The sequence below is a fragment of the Xenopus laevis genome, chromosome 9_10L (genome assembly GCF_017654675.1).
Source record: "Xenopus laevis strain J_2021 chromosome 9_10L, Xenopus_laevis_v10.1, whole genome shotgun sequence".
Lineage (NCBI taxonomy): Eukaryota > Metazoa > Chordata > Amphibia > Anura > Pipidae > Xenopus > Xenopus laevis.
This window is the reverse complement of record NC_054387.1, coordinates 121,977,507-121,994,559: the sequence shown is the minus strand read 5'-3', so window position 1 is coordinate 121,994,559 and position 17,053 is coordinate 121,977,507. Positions and strand designations below refer to the sequence as shown.

The 17,053-nt window shown below is 42.5% G+C and overlaps 2 protein-coding genes across 2 annotated transcripts; one reads left to right on the top strand and one right to left on the bottom strand.

Moving 5' to 3' along the window:
• Positions 1 to 1,790: 1,790 nt before the first annotated feature.
• On the top strand, positions 1,791 to 3,760 carry LOC108701681 (E3 ubiquitin/ISG15 ligase TRIM25). Its single transcript, XM_018236621.2, has one exon. It carries the CDS (start codon positions 2,108 to 2,110, stop codon positions 3,674 to 3,676), a length of 1,569 nt encoding a protein of 522 aa, XP_018092110.1. The 5' UTR covers positions 1,791 to 2,107; the 3' UTR covers positions 3,677 to 3,760.
• Positions 3,761 to 6,824: 3,064 nt separating this feature from the next.
• On the bottom strand, positions 6,825 to 17,046 carry smcr8.L (Smith-Magenis syndrome chromosome region, candidate 8 L homeolog). The gene is made up of 2 exons (XM_018236620.2): positions 14,468 to 17,046; positions 6,825 to 13,486 (listed from the first exon to the last, which is right to left on the bottom strand). Exons 1-2 carry the CDS (start codon positions 17,044 to 17,046, stop codon positions 13,033 to 13,035), a joined length of 3,033 nt encoding a protein of 1,010 aa, XP_018092109.1. The 3' UTR covers positions 6,825 to 13,032.
• Positions 17,047 to 17,053: the final 7 nt, after the last annotated feature.

Here is a 17,053-nt window from a genome sequence, read left to right as displayed (position 1 = left end):
CAGCCTTTCCTGATGGAAACTACCCAGGGCTGATCCATTTTTTTACAGAAGAGGAGACTAGGTTAGAGTCACTAGGGGTACCTAACAAATTAACTCACTCTGCCTTCCCTTGTCCTTTTACATTGATAAGTGGACAGTCTGGTAACTATTCAATATCTCAAAAAAGGGAATCTGTCCAAAAAAAAAAAATATATATGCAAAAACTTTTATCTTTTCTGATGATAAAGGGGATTGGGGTCTAGAATATTATAACCTTGCTGGTGTGATATACAGAGGAATAAGGATGCACTTTTGATCCTAGGATTTCCTGGGAAGAACAGGTAAAAACGTTTCTTATACATTTCCCCTATAGATTTACAAAAATATACATGTCACATGGAACCTGGATATTCACCCACATTTGCTATATTTGTGACCAGGAGCCTACGGGTGCAGGCTCTTCCGCTTGTTTGGTGAGGTTGCCAAGCAAGTGGATCTTTTCCCAATATTCCCACCAAAGGCAGGGCGATATTGCTCTAATCCGATAGTTTGGCCCTAGGGCCAAATGATTGGAGTAAAACTGTGGCAATGGCCAAAGATGGGACGAGGACTTCATCAACTAAGACACATTAAGAGTTGCATTTTTTGTGCTTCAGGACTTCTCCTAAACCTCATTCACAGAATGGACAGAGGTGGGTGTTCATGCAAGGAGCAACGGAGGCTGTGCTGCTACTCTGCAGGTCACTTACATTATTAAACATTTACTGTAAAGGCCCCCATACATGGGTCATTAAATGCTGCCGACAGACCGAGTCGGCAGCTTATTGGCCTTTGTTTTGGGCCCTCCGACAGGCTTTCCCAATTGATATCTGGCGAAAGTCGGCCAAATCTGGATCGGGCAGGTTAAAAAATCCCGTCGGATTGCAGCTGCACCCTAGGGCCGACAATCGGGTCAGCCCTATATCGCCCTCTTCAATATGGGCATATCGGGGAGACATCGGCTCGTTTGGCGACATCGACAAACGAGCGGATGTCTATGGCCACTTTAAAGGAGAAACAAACCCTTTACCAAAAAACCCTTACCCCGCCCACTCCACGTAGACCCTCCTCCCCCCAGCCTAGCTGCATACCCGGGGAAATGGCCCTAACTTTTTGCTTACTTCTCAGAGCAGAGTCACAGCATCAGAGTTCACTGCAGCCATCTTCCGGGTCTTCGGTAAGCTGAGATGGAGACTGGTGAAGCATCGCATGCACAGTTGGAGCAATATACCGGTTTGTGACAACTGCGAATGCGCCGAAATGGACGGAAATTGCCGAAGCACCGGAAGAAGACACGAATACCCACGAATACCCAGATGGCTGGGGGATGGGGGGGTCTACATGGGGTGGGGGTAGGGTTTTTTTTGGTAAACGTCTTGTTTCTCCTTTAAGGCACAGCTGAGTATGCATACCTCCCAACTGTTCCGTTTTTCACGGGGCAGCCCGATTTTGACAGCTCAACCTGCAGTCCTGGGCTTGTTACTGAAATGTCTAGACTTTCTCTTTGATCTCCTGCACTGAACAGCTAGAAAAAGATACAAAGTTTCTAACTTATTTGGCTTTTGGCAGAGAGCCCAGAATAGATACTTTTGTAACAATTTAAGATAAGCAGGTCTCGGGAGAACTTAAACTCACAGTTTAAAGGGCAATTCACCTTCATTAGCAAAACTGTAATAACACATAAAAACCACAGAATTATTTTCATAATAAATTTTGTAAAAGGGACATGGTAATTAGGGGGTGTGGTCAAAAAATTAGTCTTGCTCCATGCAGCAAATCTTTCTGTCCCTCTTTCTATTTTCCAAAATGTTGGGAGGTATAGTCAAGTTAAAACATAATGCATAATGACTGTATAAATCACAAAATCAACTAAATAAACTTTGCTAAAGTTTCTGCAATTCAAATCTGTATCCCTTTATATAACTAAGGAGTTAAACCACCCACAGGCTGCATTGTTCTCCTAACCGCCTATCATCTTCCCACAGGAACTAGAGATAACAACAAGTCAACCTTTGCCCAGGGCGATGAACGACTTTCAGTTTCATTTCTTGCAGCCGCCAAGCCTCTAAACGTCTCCTTAACCTCAAAGATGGCAGCAGCTGCAGATCTGAGGGACGAGCTGAACTGTTCCGTTTGTCTGGATATCTATACCGATCCTGTAATGCTACCGTGTGGCCATAACTTCTGCCTGAGCTGCATCAAATCCGTGTTGGCTTCCCAGGGGAACACTGGAGTGTACACCTGCCCGGAATGCAGAGTGAAGTTCAAGGGCCGTCCTGCCGTATGTAGAAACCGGAAGCTGAGTAACATTGCGGAATATTTTCATTCTTCTCAGGACGACACTGGGATTATGTGCTCCTACTGCCACTCTCCTGTCCCTGCTGTAAAAACATGTCTGCACTGTGAAGCTTCTTTGTGTGAAAGCCACCTCAAGAAGCACACCAGGTCACCAGAGCACATCCTATGTGAACCAACCACATCCCTGGATAGCCGAAAATGCCCCATCCATAAGGAGCTGCTAAAGTATTATTGCTTGGAACATGGCGTCTGCATCTGCACGTCCTGCTGCCTGGTCGGAGAACACAGAGGTCATCAGGTGGAGCAGCTCCATGAGACCTCTGAGATAACAAAGAAGAAGCTGGCAATTATTCTTTACAAGATGACAACCATGAGGGAGGAGGTTGTAAAGAACATCGAGACCCTAAATGAGCGAATGAGAGACATTGAGGATGGATCAGCAAGTGTTGCAGATAGAATCACTGCCTTTTTTGGGGATCTCAGAGAACATCTGCAAGGCCTAGAGAGTCAACTCCAGCTAGAGGTAAGCATGCATGAAGACAAGGCGTTACTCCACATTTCTAAGCTAATCCAACAGCTGGAAAAAAAGAAAGCTGATCTATGTGAAAAAATGCGCCACCTTGAGGACGTTTGTAGCGCGACCGATCCCCTGACTGTACTGAGAGAAGGTCAGCCGATATGTCATGGGGAGGAAGTTGATGGTGAAAAACAAGATGTTGATATCCTCTCCGCGGGACATATGGATGATACGGCTATATCAATCACTTTGCAGAGGAACCTTCAGAATTTAACTGATATCATATCAGGTTTGAAGGCAAAAAGAGGCTTTTCCGTTCATAAGGAGACAGATGTGCTTTTTGACGTTGGCACAGCTAGCAATCATATATCTGTATCTGATAACCTAAAAACGGCTTTTTATTGTAATGAAAGACAAAGCCGCCCATGCACGGCCGACAGATTCACCAACAATCAGATTCTAAGTACCAAATCCTTTGCTGGAGGCCAACATTACTGGGAAGTGGAGTCCAGTCAGTCAAGAGGCTGGAGTGTTGGTGTTGCCTATCCCAGTTTACAGAGGAGGGGCATTGATGCTTGTTTAGGGCTAAATGAAAAGTCCTGGTGCGTGTGCATGTCTGGCAAGGACCTGACGGCCATGTTTAACTCCAGCACAACCTCTATAGATAGTAATTTCCAAAATGGACCAATTGGAATTTACCTAGATTATGACGCTGGGCTTCTCTCCTTTTACAAGGTTAGTTTTCCCATCGAACACTTACACTCTTTCACGGCAACCTTCACAGAGCCCCTCCATGCAGCTTTCTTTATTGATAAGGAAGAAAGTATCATGATAAAGAGTTAGGCGAGGTTCCTTACAAATGCAATTTTATATTGTCATCCAGCCAGGACCGCCATCAGAAATCACAGGGCCCCATACGACAAAATTTCCTGGGCCCCCTGGGCTGCGCCCACTGCACCTACAGGTCCGCCCCCCTCCACACAGTAAAAAAACAAAAAAAATATTGGTGGCTAGGGTTCCCACGTGTTAATAAAAAATAAAGATATTGGTGGTCAGGGCCCCCCATAAAAAAAACATTTGTGGCCAGGGCCCCCCCATTAAAAAATATTGGTGGCTAGGACCCCACATGAGAAAAAAAAATTGGTGGCCTAAATTGGTGGCCCGGGCCCCTTAAACGTCCATGCCTTCCCGAAGTCAGCAGCTCTCCGGGCTAATCAAGTAAGTGTGGTGTGGCCGGGCCCCCTTACCCTCAGGGCCCCCTACAACTCTCCCCCCTGTCCCCCCCCCTGATGGCTGCCCTGCATCCAGCCATCTATGCCTAGTGACTTTATCAGTCGTTTATTGAACTCAGTCCTCGAGAAAATAGTCTTGAACTGTTGTACAACCAAGTGCCAACCCGAAAATGCACACAAGGCAATTCAGGCTGAAATCAACAATGACCGGTGGTTGCCATTGACTTCAACTGCAGCCTGCCCTGGCGGTATCGGCTATATTGGAATTTTCTCTGCTGGTGGACAACTCATACATTCAGCAAACCAAATATCTTATTTGTAGAGCCTTGATTCTCAACGGTTTCCTTTTGTCTGATATATAAAGAACAGAGCATAAATATTTATCATCATCTGTGGTCATGCCCGAAAATAATCTCAATGTGCAAACAAAATAAAGTCCAACCCAATTTTGAATCCACTCCACACCTGTAAAGGAGAATAAAGCTTAATAATGAAGTAGGCTAGAAACGTTGCCAAGGGCAACTGCAGCCCTCTATCAAAGATGCCCCAGTAGCTCCCCATCTTCTTTTCTGTTGATCACTGCACATGTTCTGTGCTGCTGTCACTTACTGAGCTTATTGACTCACATTTACTAAGCTTGAGTGAAGGATTTGAAGTGAAAAAACTTTGAATTTTGAAGGTTTTTTTTGGTACTTCGACCATCGAATAGCCTACTACGACCTTCGACTACGACTTTGATTCGAACTAAAAAACGTTCGACTTTTCGACCATTTGATAGTCGAAGTACTGTCTCTTTAAAAGAAAACTTCAACTACATACTTCGGTAGTTTAAACCTACCGAGGTACAATGTTAGCCTATGGGGACCTTCCTCATTACTTTACTAAGGTTTTTTTGATTGAAGGATTTTTCCTTCGATCGTTCGATCGTAGGATTTGCGGTAAATCCTACGAATTCGATATGCAAATTCATAGGATTTTACCTCGAGGGTCGAATTCGAGGGTTTATTAACCCTCAATATTGGACCCTAGTAAATGTGCCCCCAAATGTCACAATATATGGCTGATTAGCAAATTAATTCAGATTATTAGTACACGGCGTGCTTTATTAGCAGTAGAATTTAATAATTAGCCATGAAGCATCCACTATACCATATGAACATTTTTTTCTGTTTCAATGCTTCCTACACCCCCTAAGCTTAGCTTCTTAGCAGCAGCCCAGAGCACACTGAGCATGTGCAGAGCCACTGACACACCAAAGATGTCTAACACGATCCAAGATGGGGAACTGCCGTGCACAACATTGAAGACCCTGGCTCATTATTGTTATAGGGCTGTTGAACCTCACTAGATAAAATACAGCATTTCTAGCTATATTTCTTTTTAGAATGAGTTCTCTGTACTGGAAGAAAGTATATTATTAAGATATGTTTTAGTGTTGGCTTTTCTGTGTTTGCATCCTAGCAAAAAACATGTATTTTCACTGTCTCCAATCTGACCAAAAGCAATGTGTATTTAGACGTTTTTATTGGTAATCTCGTGTGTAAGCGCATGTTTGTTTTCAAGAATTGAATTGGATAAAATAACATCAATGTCTTTTAATTTTTACTGTGTTCTTTTATTCACTGCAGAAAGGAAAACTTTACCTTCAGAATGAACATTTAACCCAGGTAAAATGGTGGCTCCAGGGATGCAAAGGGATATATATATATATATATATATATATACACACCCAATTGTATCTTTTTCCTTGAGCCACCATTTTGGTCTGTGTGCTCCCTCTGAGATCACCTGACAGGAAATAACGCAGCTCTAACAGGAAAAAGGGTGGGAGTAAAAGACACAGCTCTGTCTATTGGCCGATGTAACCAAGCATGTGCAGTATGTGTGCGCTTGGTTTCTGTGTGATCACGGTAAATCAAGTCAGAGGATGGAGCTTAGACATTTTTTCTATTTGGTATAATCCAAAGGCACATGCTATTAAAAAATGTATATTTTTCATAAAAAGGCTTTGTACATATTATACAAGTGTTTTACATATGTGCTGTTTTATGCAATTTACTTTTATAGACACCTTTAAAGGGAACATCTGATCAGTGGCACTTTTTCTCTCAGTGTAATGGAGGGTGACTGCATATAAAATATCAGGTTTGTGCATCCAGCGTTGGACTGGGTTGGCGGGACACCGGGAAAAAACCCCGTGGGCCCTGCCGGCCTAGACCCGGTAGACATAGGTGGTGCTACTGTCCTCCCCTCCCCTAGTGAGGAAGGCACGATATGCACAAAGCTGGTACCGCACCGGCGGGGTGAAACAGAGGGAGCCTGGCGACTGGTGTAGCGGGGGCCACCATTCTACAGGGGTGGTGGCAGGGCCCTGATGTGTCAGTCCCAGTGGGCCCACACCCCCTCAGTCCGACCCTGTATGCCTCTATATACAGAAGATCTTAGCATGTTCCTCAATTCTGCGTTTACCCCTCACTGGCTTAAAAGAAAACCAGACGATCTCCTGGTGGGCCCTAGCCTAGAACAATTCCCATCAGCCCATCCTTTATCGGGCCTTTATAAAAATGTGTACAATCTAGCAATATCTGTATCTCGTTGTGTGTAAGTGAGCCCAGGGTTTCTGGTGGGACCGAAGACACTTGCTTACACGTCTCACCCTCACCGCAAAGTCTAAAAAGCCATGTGTTCCAGTTCTACTTCATTCTACTTCCTTGATAAACATTTGTGAATGGTGCATATGATAAGGAAAGGAAACGGAGGAGGCTGTATCATTCTTTATTCATTTGGAGCGTCAGTTCGACACAGAATTAGACACCACTTTTAAGTTCATGCAGCATCAAGTGATCACCGAGAGGTGGAGCTGCACATGCACCTTATGTCCTCCACGTCAGATAACAATAACAAGATAAAGGCTACAGAGACAGTAATAATTAAAGTATTGTATTGCTTCACCCCTTAGTATTTTCACTGCAACGTAAACCCTGAGTGTTATGAGTCTAATGTCACGTACACATAGGAGATCTTACAGATGGTGCAATGTTTTACAGGTGGAGCAAACTCAACTGCATTCAACTTTGGTGGAAAAAGGTGCAATCATGATGGTGACATGGAGGGGGGAGGATAAAGCAAAATAAAGATAAGAGTTTGCCTCAAGAGTACATCAATTCAACACCTTCTTCCATTGAAGTGAACCCAAAGTGTGCTCCTTCTAGACCTCCTTCTGCTGGTGAGTGTTAGATGGAAGCCCATAATGATGATTGATTGGCCCATGGGCACCACACAGATAAATCATCATACATGTTGGGTGTCCAATCAAGTCCTTGACTGAGCCAATGGGCACCAGTGAAACTAAACCAGCAGCAGATATAACATGTCCCTGCCAAATAAAGACAATGGAGGAATGGCCTTGTCGTTAATAAGAGACCGCATCAGCAAGCTCGGGCTATATTGCACATGTGGGGGACGGGGCGTTAATAAAGACAATTACTTAATACTGCAGCTGAGTTAAACCAAAAGATCATGGTATACATATACTTTGAGGTGGGTATTAGAGGGAAAGAAAAAAGGGTTCTCAAGAGTACGTCATATGCGTAGGACTGAGGATTCTGGGTTTTATAGGCAGTTTCACAGATTAACAAAAATCAAGAATAATTCACATTGATTCATATATTAAATAAGTCACATGTTAAACAAGATGTCGTATTGTACAGGGAATTAGTGAAATCTTAATTCAAGGCCGAGTCAACCAGAGATGGGATGTGTCGTATGGCTGTACTACCTCCTGCTGGAGAACCTGGAACACTTGTAGATCTGCTGAGAGTCGTGTGTGTGTGGGGGGGGTGTGATCTACAAGTTTCACGTGAATACCTTAAATCATAAATATAGTTTCCAGTTTTCTATTATAGTTCTAAGATAATTTCAATACACCGGCACCATTCAACACAATAGAGAGCACATCCAGTCACATAGGCAAAAAAGTAGGAGAAATAATTTTTCAGATACGGAAGCAGGCAGTGCATTTACAAAAATAAAGACAACCCTCACGCCGAACAGTCGTTTAGACACTATGATGAGCCACTAATGGTATCACCTCCTTCATATGGTTTTGGTCGTTCATGTACAGGACATGGATAATTGGAACAGCAGAAAGCCACTTCCTCGTCTCCCAGTTCACCATTTATTGGTCAACATGTTGCATCAGCAATGAAAGTGTCTAAGCTGCCCGATTCTGGTACTGACTGATACGCCCAGTGCAAGGATATCAGTCAGGCTTGGTTGGACACCATACATGTACCAATATTTGTACTACATGTCTCTGTATGTGTACGTTAGACAGCAAAGGGGATAAAAGAGTATTTCCTAGTGTACACAGAAGATGTTGATCATAGACTGATTTAAACATAAACTCAACCCACCATCTTGCTTTTTCAACTCTTTTGTATTCCTCATCTTAACAGTTCCCTCCATTTAGCTCTAAACAAACCAAAAGGGGAAAGGAGTAGGCTACATACACAAAAGCTTATATACATATGGCACACTATTTGGGTGTTCTCAGTCTGCATTATTCTCCATTATAAACCAACTGTTGACCTGGGATCAAACCATTGGATCTGCCTGATTTGGCCCAGAACACGAGAGGACAAATTGGATAAAATTCCATGAATGGCCTTAAAACCTGCTCTGAACTCCAAATCCGTAGAAGTTGCATGGAATCTGTACTGACTCATGACAGTCAAACTCACATTCTGCCGTGCAACCAGATACACCGATAATAGGAACAAGACATATATTGAATCAGATGTTCAGCAAGTGCTGCAGAAGCCTACCATTCACCATTAATATTTTAATAGTATCTAAGATTTTTATTCGGCTCCATGCGGGCATATGAAAAAAGAAACAAACAAACAAAAAGAACGAAAATTTCAACGTATTCTTTACAAATCCCTTTGGTCAGTATAAAATAACTAAACTAAGATTTGATGGTAAACTATTCTATATTAAAAGAAATGTGCAAATCAAAATACAAAGTGCATGTTTATTGTCAGTGGAACATTGACTGTCACCATGACATCTACAAGGAGCATGGGTGCTGCAGGGTGCTTAGTGACGGTATAGAATGGCAACTTGTAACAAACAGTGGCCAGTTAAAGGGCAATATAGATGTGTTAAACATTGATTTGTTTCTACCCTTGCTAATGCTCTCCCATCTGTACAACACAAAAATAAGCCTGTATATTTGCCCCTTTAACTAATTAAATGTATGCAGGGAATGAGAGGGACTCGGGAGACTGTTCTGACACAACATTTAGGGTAAGGGCACACAGGCAGATTCAAGGAGATCAGTCGCCCCTGGCGACAAATCGCCTCTTCTTCGGGGCCACAGTTCTCCTGAACTGCCTTCCCGCCAGCTATAATGAAAAATCGCCAGCGGGATGGCACTCGCGGCTCTTCATTTTCCGAAGTTGCCTACCGAAGTGCAGCGTGTGGCAACCCGCTGGCGATTTTTCAGTACAGCCGGCGGGAAGGCCAGATGTCGATCAGGCGGGTTGAAAAACTCTGTTGGATCATGGTCTTCATCGGTTTGTTGATGCGGTCCTGGATCCGACCGCCCTACTATTCTCTAGGACCCACGATCGGATCAGCCCAATATTGCCCACCTCAAGGTCGTCGCCAAACAAGCGGATCTCCCAATATATGGCCAGTTTTACTCTTTATATATCCACCTCGGACTTATCTTTGATGTCACAGGGCAGGCACAAGTATATCACAGAGAAATACAGGCATAACAGAGAAATACAGGCGGACGAAAGAGGATCAGTTTCCTGGGACCCACTAAAAAAGTGATGTCACCTCAAACCCACCTGACCCTTTGGGGCCGGTATGCAAATCACAAGTCAGTATTATGAAAAGCACAGGCACAGACAATTAAGAAAGTGCTGAATCCATCATTTTTAGATTTGGGCAAATACTAATCCTCCACTAATAGCCATTTGCTTAGTCAAACAGTTTGTGCCTTCAGATTTTCAGAGCCTTTAAAGTCACACTGGACATGGGGAGACTGATTTGCTAATTTTCAAATTTGAGTTTTTCCAAATACAATCCAATTTTTTCTTGACCTCAAACTGGAAAACCTTGATTACATTCCTTTACAGGGATTAAAAACTCTTATAAAATAATTTGAATGTTGCAGCTTGTCAGGTTTTAGCTGCTAGTTCTCTTGCTAATTCTCAAAAATGTGAGTTCGGAAAACTCAAATTTGACAATATTCCAATCTGCATTTTTCCCCCTTGAATTCAAATTATAATAAATATGTAACATAGGACTCGTCCAAATCGAAGTCCTGAGAAAAGGTTTGGTCGAATCTCAAACCAAGTCCCAGAGTCAGTGCATCTTCATTGTTCATGCTGTTTGTCAGTTGTGCTCAAATCTAAACAATATTTAATTTAATATTATTTTGTTCAGTATTTCATTAGATCCATAATTGATAGATTCAGCGAATCCCAAATCGTTGCTATTAATCACATCCTAGATCTGAGTTTGACTCATCTTATTAATACAGGATGGGGAATTTCTTCATATCTTGATATCAAGCTAGTGCAAAATAACATATAAAACAAACTCAAAGCTTCACCCAATGGACGTATTTGTAAAGGTGCCTATAAATCACTTTATAAAACAAAACTAAAAATTCCAGAAAACCTACTAACCTGAACTTATTGAATACTGCCTGTGTAACACTTTTAGCAAATATTTTTATCAAATTGTGGCAACAAAATCAAAGGATTGCATAATTTTTGAATAAACAGTTGAAAAATCCAAAATCCAATTCAGCTAAATGTCATTGAATTCCATCTTGTCCCACCAAACAAAAAATTACCACTTCTACACTTCTCTTAACATCCACTTGTTGGCCTGCTGGGCAAATTGGTGTCCAATTGATTTACATGGCTCAATTGCCTATGATCCATTAGTTTTGGTCTACTGGCTAAACAAGCTGATCACAAAAAACATCCCGTGTTACCAGTTTAACAACAGGGTAAGAAATCCACCCCAAACACCACCTGAGCTTGGGGTAGGTAATTTTTGCCGGAGTAACGTCACTCATAGCCTAGGGTGGCACTAGACCTAAATACAGTGCTGCTAATAAGGTAGAAAGTCAAGAACAATAAAAACCAATCAAGAATTAGGGGATTGAAACTTTAAGGTCATCATGTGGACAACAGAACAGACATCAAATAAATTGGACATGCACCTAGTTGGTTCACAGCTGAATCATCTAATTATAATCTATATCTTATAGCGTTCTTTGGCAACTTCACCAAAAATAAACATGATCATTTTTACGATTAATAAGTCTAATTCAGAACGACATTAACCATCCATCCAAGAGGTGTTCTAGGTCCACCTACACCCTTAGTAGTGCACTGAAACATATTTCTGGAAGAAAGATATTCCATAAAATCAGAAATACCCTATGGCCAGTTTGCATATTCAAAAGAAAAGCTGCATAGCAAATTGTGCGACTCATAATGAAACTATGCAACCTAATTTTCTCGATGAGTGACATGACTACAGCTTGGAGTCCCTCCTGTAATTACACGTCAGGCGTATCATTGCAGTAATATGGCTTTCAGTTAGTATCACACTTACTGTATACAGAATCTTTTATGATTTATCTGGTAAGTCATAAGGAAGTACATGGAAGAGCTACCTAGTAGCTTTGGAAATCTAAGATGGCCAAGGCAGGCACAGGCAAATCCCAGTCAGAGGCAAATGAGATTATGAAGCAGTGAAGAATACAGAGGAGCAATGAATTGTGTAATACCAGCACAGTGAATTTTACCCGGTTAACTCAGTACACTATCAGCATCAGACTGGAGATCCCAAGGCCCATCAGAGGAGCTGACCTCAAGGATTCCACAGCTACCAATGTGCCCTCCCTACCAGCTTCTCCCATCACAAACATCAGCCCACTGTGCACCTATCTGGTGAACAGGCCTGGATCAGTAGGGGCCCATCCGATTTCCCAGTATTGCAGTGGGTCTGATCAATGTTGTATATCATAGTGCACAAGCACAACTACTGATGCTACAATAGGTCAGTCCTACACAAACTTTGGGTCAGTTATTGATTAGAAAAACACATTATCTAGTAATCCGAGATACAAAAATAACCATGGTTTACCCCATCACAGTCTGTAAGGCCTAGGAAAAACTGGGTTATGTAATAGAGATTCAGCACTATGCTAACATGGATCAGGAAAAACTGGTATTACATTACCACCCTTTGGTTTGTGAGTCGTATCACCTGCAAGGTAATTTCTAACCTTATACTGACTGTAGCAGCACAACATTGACCCAAGGGCAATGTGATCACAGCAAATAAGTGAATATAATCTGGAGGTAAAGCTATTAGGATAATTAGTGCTTGAAACTCATCACCCACAGTTAACAAGACATCTTGTAAATACTGCTCATTACATTGCTCATTGCAATCAGATAAGGAACATTAATGGCTGTTGTGTTTGGGGTAGGATGCCACCTGCACTACTGAGAAGGCAGGTACGTATTCTACATTGATATTTGCACATACAAAACAAGTTGGTTACTCTTGCGCATCTTAGAAGGCTTTGTGAGCATGACTTTGCTGTTGAGGCCAATTTTCATAAAGATCACAGCTGTTTCCTACTTACAGCTTCCTAACACTACAAAATTTTCCTGTATATTTAACATGCGGGGATGAGAACAGGGCGGTTGCTCAGTAGTCTCATGGTTTAAGAAGGCTGGTATAAAACAAAAATACACATGTACACAACCACATGACATTGACAGTAAGCCAACAAAACACTAAGAAGATATTCCCAAAAACATTTCCCAGTCTGAGGAGCAGCAGTTGTCATCCTTCAGCTACGGTTACATTCTCAAGTCAACGGCAGCCTCTCTACATAGGAATGAAGGCTCCCAGGGGTTAGATCTTGTATAAAAAGTTGGGGATATAGTCAAACCTGAGCACTGGGATTAACTGGGTCCCTGATTCCCTCAGATAATGCATTTTTAGAAGCTCTGAGAGATATTCCACTATCTTGCTGTCCTCTTCAGAGAGACCAAGCAGCTGGTGAAGGAAGGCAACTCTACGCTGGGCTATGGACTCCTCACTTTCTTTTTCCTGGATAGGAAGGTGCACATGGTGACAAAAGGTGAAGAGGAAAGCCTTAGAACTAAGCTGAGTCAACATACTTTGCACATGCATGTAGAAGGTACTGCCCCGTCTGATCTGTGTGCGATGATCAGCCAGTCGCTGCAGGAAGGCTCCTTTATAAACAGGGCAGCGTAGTGTTTTATGGTCTGCGTCCAACACACTGGCGTATCGGCTGTAGCGGTTCAAGGAGTGCAGGATGTTGGTACTGGAAGGAGAACCCCCTCTATAACAAGAAAACATAATACTTATTCGTATAACATTTCATCACCAAACTGACATGCCCATTATTGAACCAAATTGGAACTCTTAATGTCATGAGACTTTAAAGCTCTGGACAAATAATACAACATTTTTTTGTTCACAATACAATTTTCTAGATTTTATCAGATTTAAATATGCAAATTTGTGCTTCCCTAATAAATAAAAATGTTGCATTCGAGGTTATTCAGGTCAGTTCTCTTGAGCAAACTCAGTCCTAAATCTTTAAACCAACGACTTCAAAATTATCTTTGAAAACCAAGAACTCTTGCTTGTCGCCTACTTTATATGGGGGGGGGGTGGTAGAAAGAACTTTTAAAAAAATCGCTGTAAAAAATCTACTCGTGCACTAGCTCTTCCGGCACAAAAGAGGGGCTCAGATTTGGTATTCACCCAAACTCTGAAAAGCAGGGTTTACTAAATAAGTTATAGGAAATCGTGGGTATGGGTTAGTGACGACTGACTGATGATCCGCACATAACTAAAAGCTATACTGAACCAGCTAGGAATAAAAATGAAATGCGCTTCTGTGATTTAAAGGCTTGGCCTGCAAGACTCCATATTCCTTCACTCCATAGAGACCATAAATATAGGAGAACAATTTTCAATGACAACAAACGGGTGGCATTAGTTTGGCAGAGAATACCTCTGCCGGGGGTATCAAGCAGAACAATTTGCCTTTAGTTTCAACATCCACTTGAAAGGCAACAACATAAAGATGCAGCATTGGTGGTTATATTGCCTACAACAGACACAAACAAGAAGAGAAATTACTGGAATCAAGTAATATAGAAACTAAGTTTAAAGAAGAAAAATGGGAATTTACAAAAAGGAAATGAAAAAAAGAAGTGGTATAAGAATATGAGGGAAAAAGCAATAAACGCGTAGAGAAAAGGTGAACACAGATATAGATACAAAAGACATGTATTTAGGGCAAGCACTTTACCGTTGAAGTCCAATTAGTTTCCACTTCTGAAAATCCATTATGTGCAGTGGCGAAGTCAACCATGTGTTGACGGGTTTGGCAACATGTCCATGATTGGGCACAAATATTGATAGTGCTGTCACAAGCCTTCTGACAAATGCTTCCTCCTCACCCAGTACAATGAGAGTTCTTCCACAGAGAAGAGAATAAATGGCAGGGTGGGAAAATGGGTACTGTCTAATGAACATTAGTGCATTTTGTCCGGCTTTTCTTTTATGTCGTTCAGAAAGTCCACTGACACATGGGGCTGGGGAAGGGGTCCTATCAGAACAAGTCGATGTACTGCTTCTGTAACTTGTAGAGTCTGAATACTCCTCAATACTTAGTCTCACAGACTCTCCGCTACTCATTAAATATGTTGACTCTGCTTCAGGACTAGAGAGGCCAAGGGGGCTCATTTTGTCAGAATGGTTATCAGCCCCATCCACTGAGAACTTGCCTTGAAAAGCATGATCCATAGGTCTGTATGACTGTGGTGGAACACTAACCACTGTACTACCATCATCAACATTGGGTACAGAGGTCACATTTCCAGTCTGCTCTAAAAGTCCAGAACTTTTCGTCACAATGCAACAAGCTGGGTCTCCTGATAAATCATTTGCAGAGGGTTCATTCTCGTCATTAATAGTGGAATTACAGGGCTGCTCTCCATCCACATCTACTTCATCAGGTTCCTCTTCATGAATAGCAAATTGATATGCTGGTCTAAAATCCTCAGGAATTAGACTTTCAGAAGGACACATGCTTAGAACTTCAATACTGTCCTCACTAATGGTTCTTCTGCTACCTACCTTTTTCCTGGGTATCTGTGGGCTAACCCTTAAACATGGTTGGCTTTCAGAATGAGTGAGCAAAGCAACTGACTTCTCTGTTCTCAAGACTTCAATACTTTCACTGCTACTAACGCTCCCTTTAATATGCACATCATTATATTCACAGTTATCTGGTGTGCCAGAGACACTCAGCTCCTCCGTCTCTTGATGACTCTCTTCTTCAAACTGTTCCTGTTTAATTTTAATAGGGACAGATTCTACACTTGATTTGTATGATTCCAGACTTGCAGAATTTTTAAGATTTCCCGGTTCTTCCAAAAATTTAGGAATATGCAAAGCCTGAGCAAGTGCCAAAATATTAGCGCAGTGCACACTGGATTGCTTTGTATCCCAAGTTGCAATGTCTTCAAACAAGAAATTTGAAACCATCTGTTGCTCTAAAAGTCCCTTTTCAAGTTGCTTCATTAGAAGATAGCTCAAGTCACCCCGGTATCTCTTTTCTACACTAGTAAGTAGGTCTATTGTTTGCGTAAAGAAATAAGTATCAACCAATTCCTCCAATGTTTTTAATTTTTTATCAAAACATTTTGACGACTTTGCCTTTATGAATTTAGGGGTGTAGGATGACCTGGGATGACAACCACTGGTCTCCTCTTCCACCAGGCTCTCTTCTGGGTCAGAAGGGGCCAACGGTTGCTCAGATTCATCGGGAACGTCCAACTCTTGAAAACTTTCTGGCTCATATGGCTGAAAATCCGGCTCTTTTATTTTCCTGTATGGGTACAACTGGATCTGCTTCAGTAAGTCTTGATGCTCTATAATGGATTTCTCCACGCTGGCAAGTTCATTGGCTTTATCTATGGTTTGTGTTGTGTAAAATCCCTTGTCGTTAGCCTTCATCTGTTCTTCCATCTCTGTCTGTAGAACTGTCCGGGTGTAATCAAGGTCTCTGAGCTTCTTTTCCAGTTCATTAGCAAACGCCTTCCTATTGCCAGTTTTCAGGCAGTCGGACGCTTTCGAGAAATCACTGGAGAGTTCCATATACTGTCTCATGATCTTTTCCTCATCCATGGAAATGTAGGCCATGCAAAAGGGCCTGACAAAGCCTCGCGCCTCCAAGTCGTACAGGGTCAAGTGGTGGACATATGCAAACGCTCCTTCTTTAGAGTCTCCCAAGACAACCTTAGAGTCCTCTACAAAATTGAGCTTAGGATAGGATGACCCCGGGGGGTGGCCCACGAAGGACGCCTGGTAGTCCACCGACATAATGCGCAGGGAGAAGTAGTTGAGGTCGAACTCGCCACAAATACGCTGATCATCGGGGATGGTGAGAAGAGGCTGGGGACCCACTTGCTCAGAGAACTCGGAGATGAGAATAAAGTCCCTGCTGAATTTGGCACCAGACAGCCTGGACCAGGGACTGCTGTTGTTTTGAGAAAAAGGGAACAGAGGCACCGAGTATTCTTCTGGCAGCCCAGAGGAACCCTGAAATGGATCTTCATATTCCTCCTCCATTGTAAAAGGCATCAGGTCCGGAGAGCCTATCATCCTCTCAGCCGGGGGAGTGCCGGTGGATTTCCCCCCCGGACGCCAAGTGATATGTATTCTCAAAAAAAACACCTCACAGGGAGGAAGCCATCTTGGAAGGCGGGACACGTGATGGTCATGTGACGTCACGCCCGAAGCGAATTCAATAATAGTCCCATTCTTACCTACCCAAACCAAGGGAAAATAGCTAGCGGCAGATGTGATGCGTATCTTCCGCATAAATATG

What these genes read in the sequence shown, in the direction of transcription:
- LOC108701681 (XM_018236621.2), top strand. Translation starts at nt 2,108, where the DNA reads ATGGCAGCAGCTGCAGATCTGAGGGACGAGCTGAACTGTTCCGTTTGT.
- smcr8.L (XM_018236620.2), bottom strand. Translation starts at nt 17,046, where the DNA reads ATGCGGAAGATACGCATCACATCTGCCGCTAGCTATTTTCCCTTGGTT. An exon ending in AAACTAATTGGACTTCAACG is followed by an intron (nt 13,487 to 14,467) that starts GTAAAGTGCTTG and finishes TTCTTGTTATAG; the next exon opens with AGGGGGTTCTCCTTCCAGTA.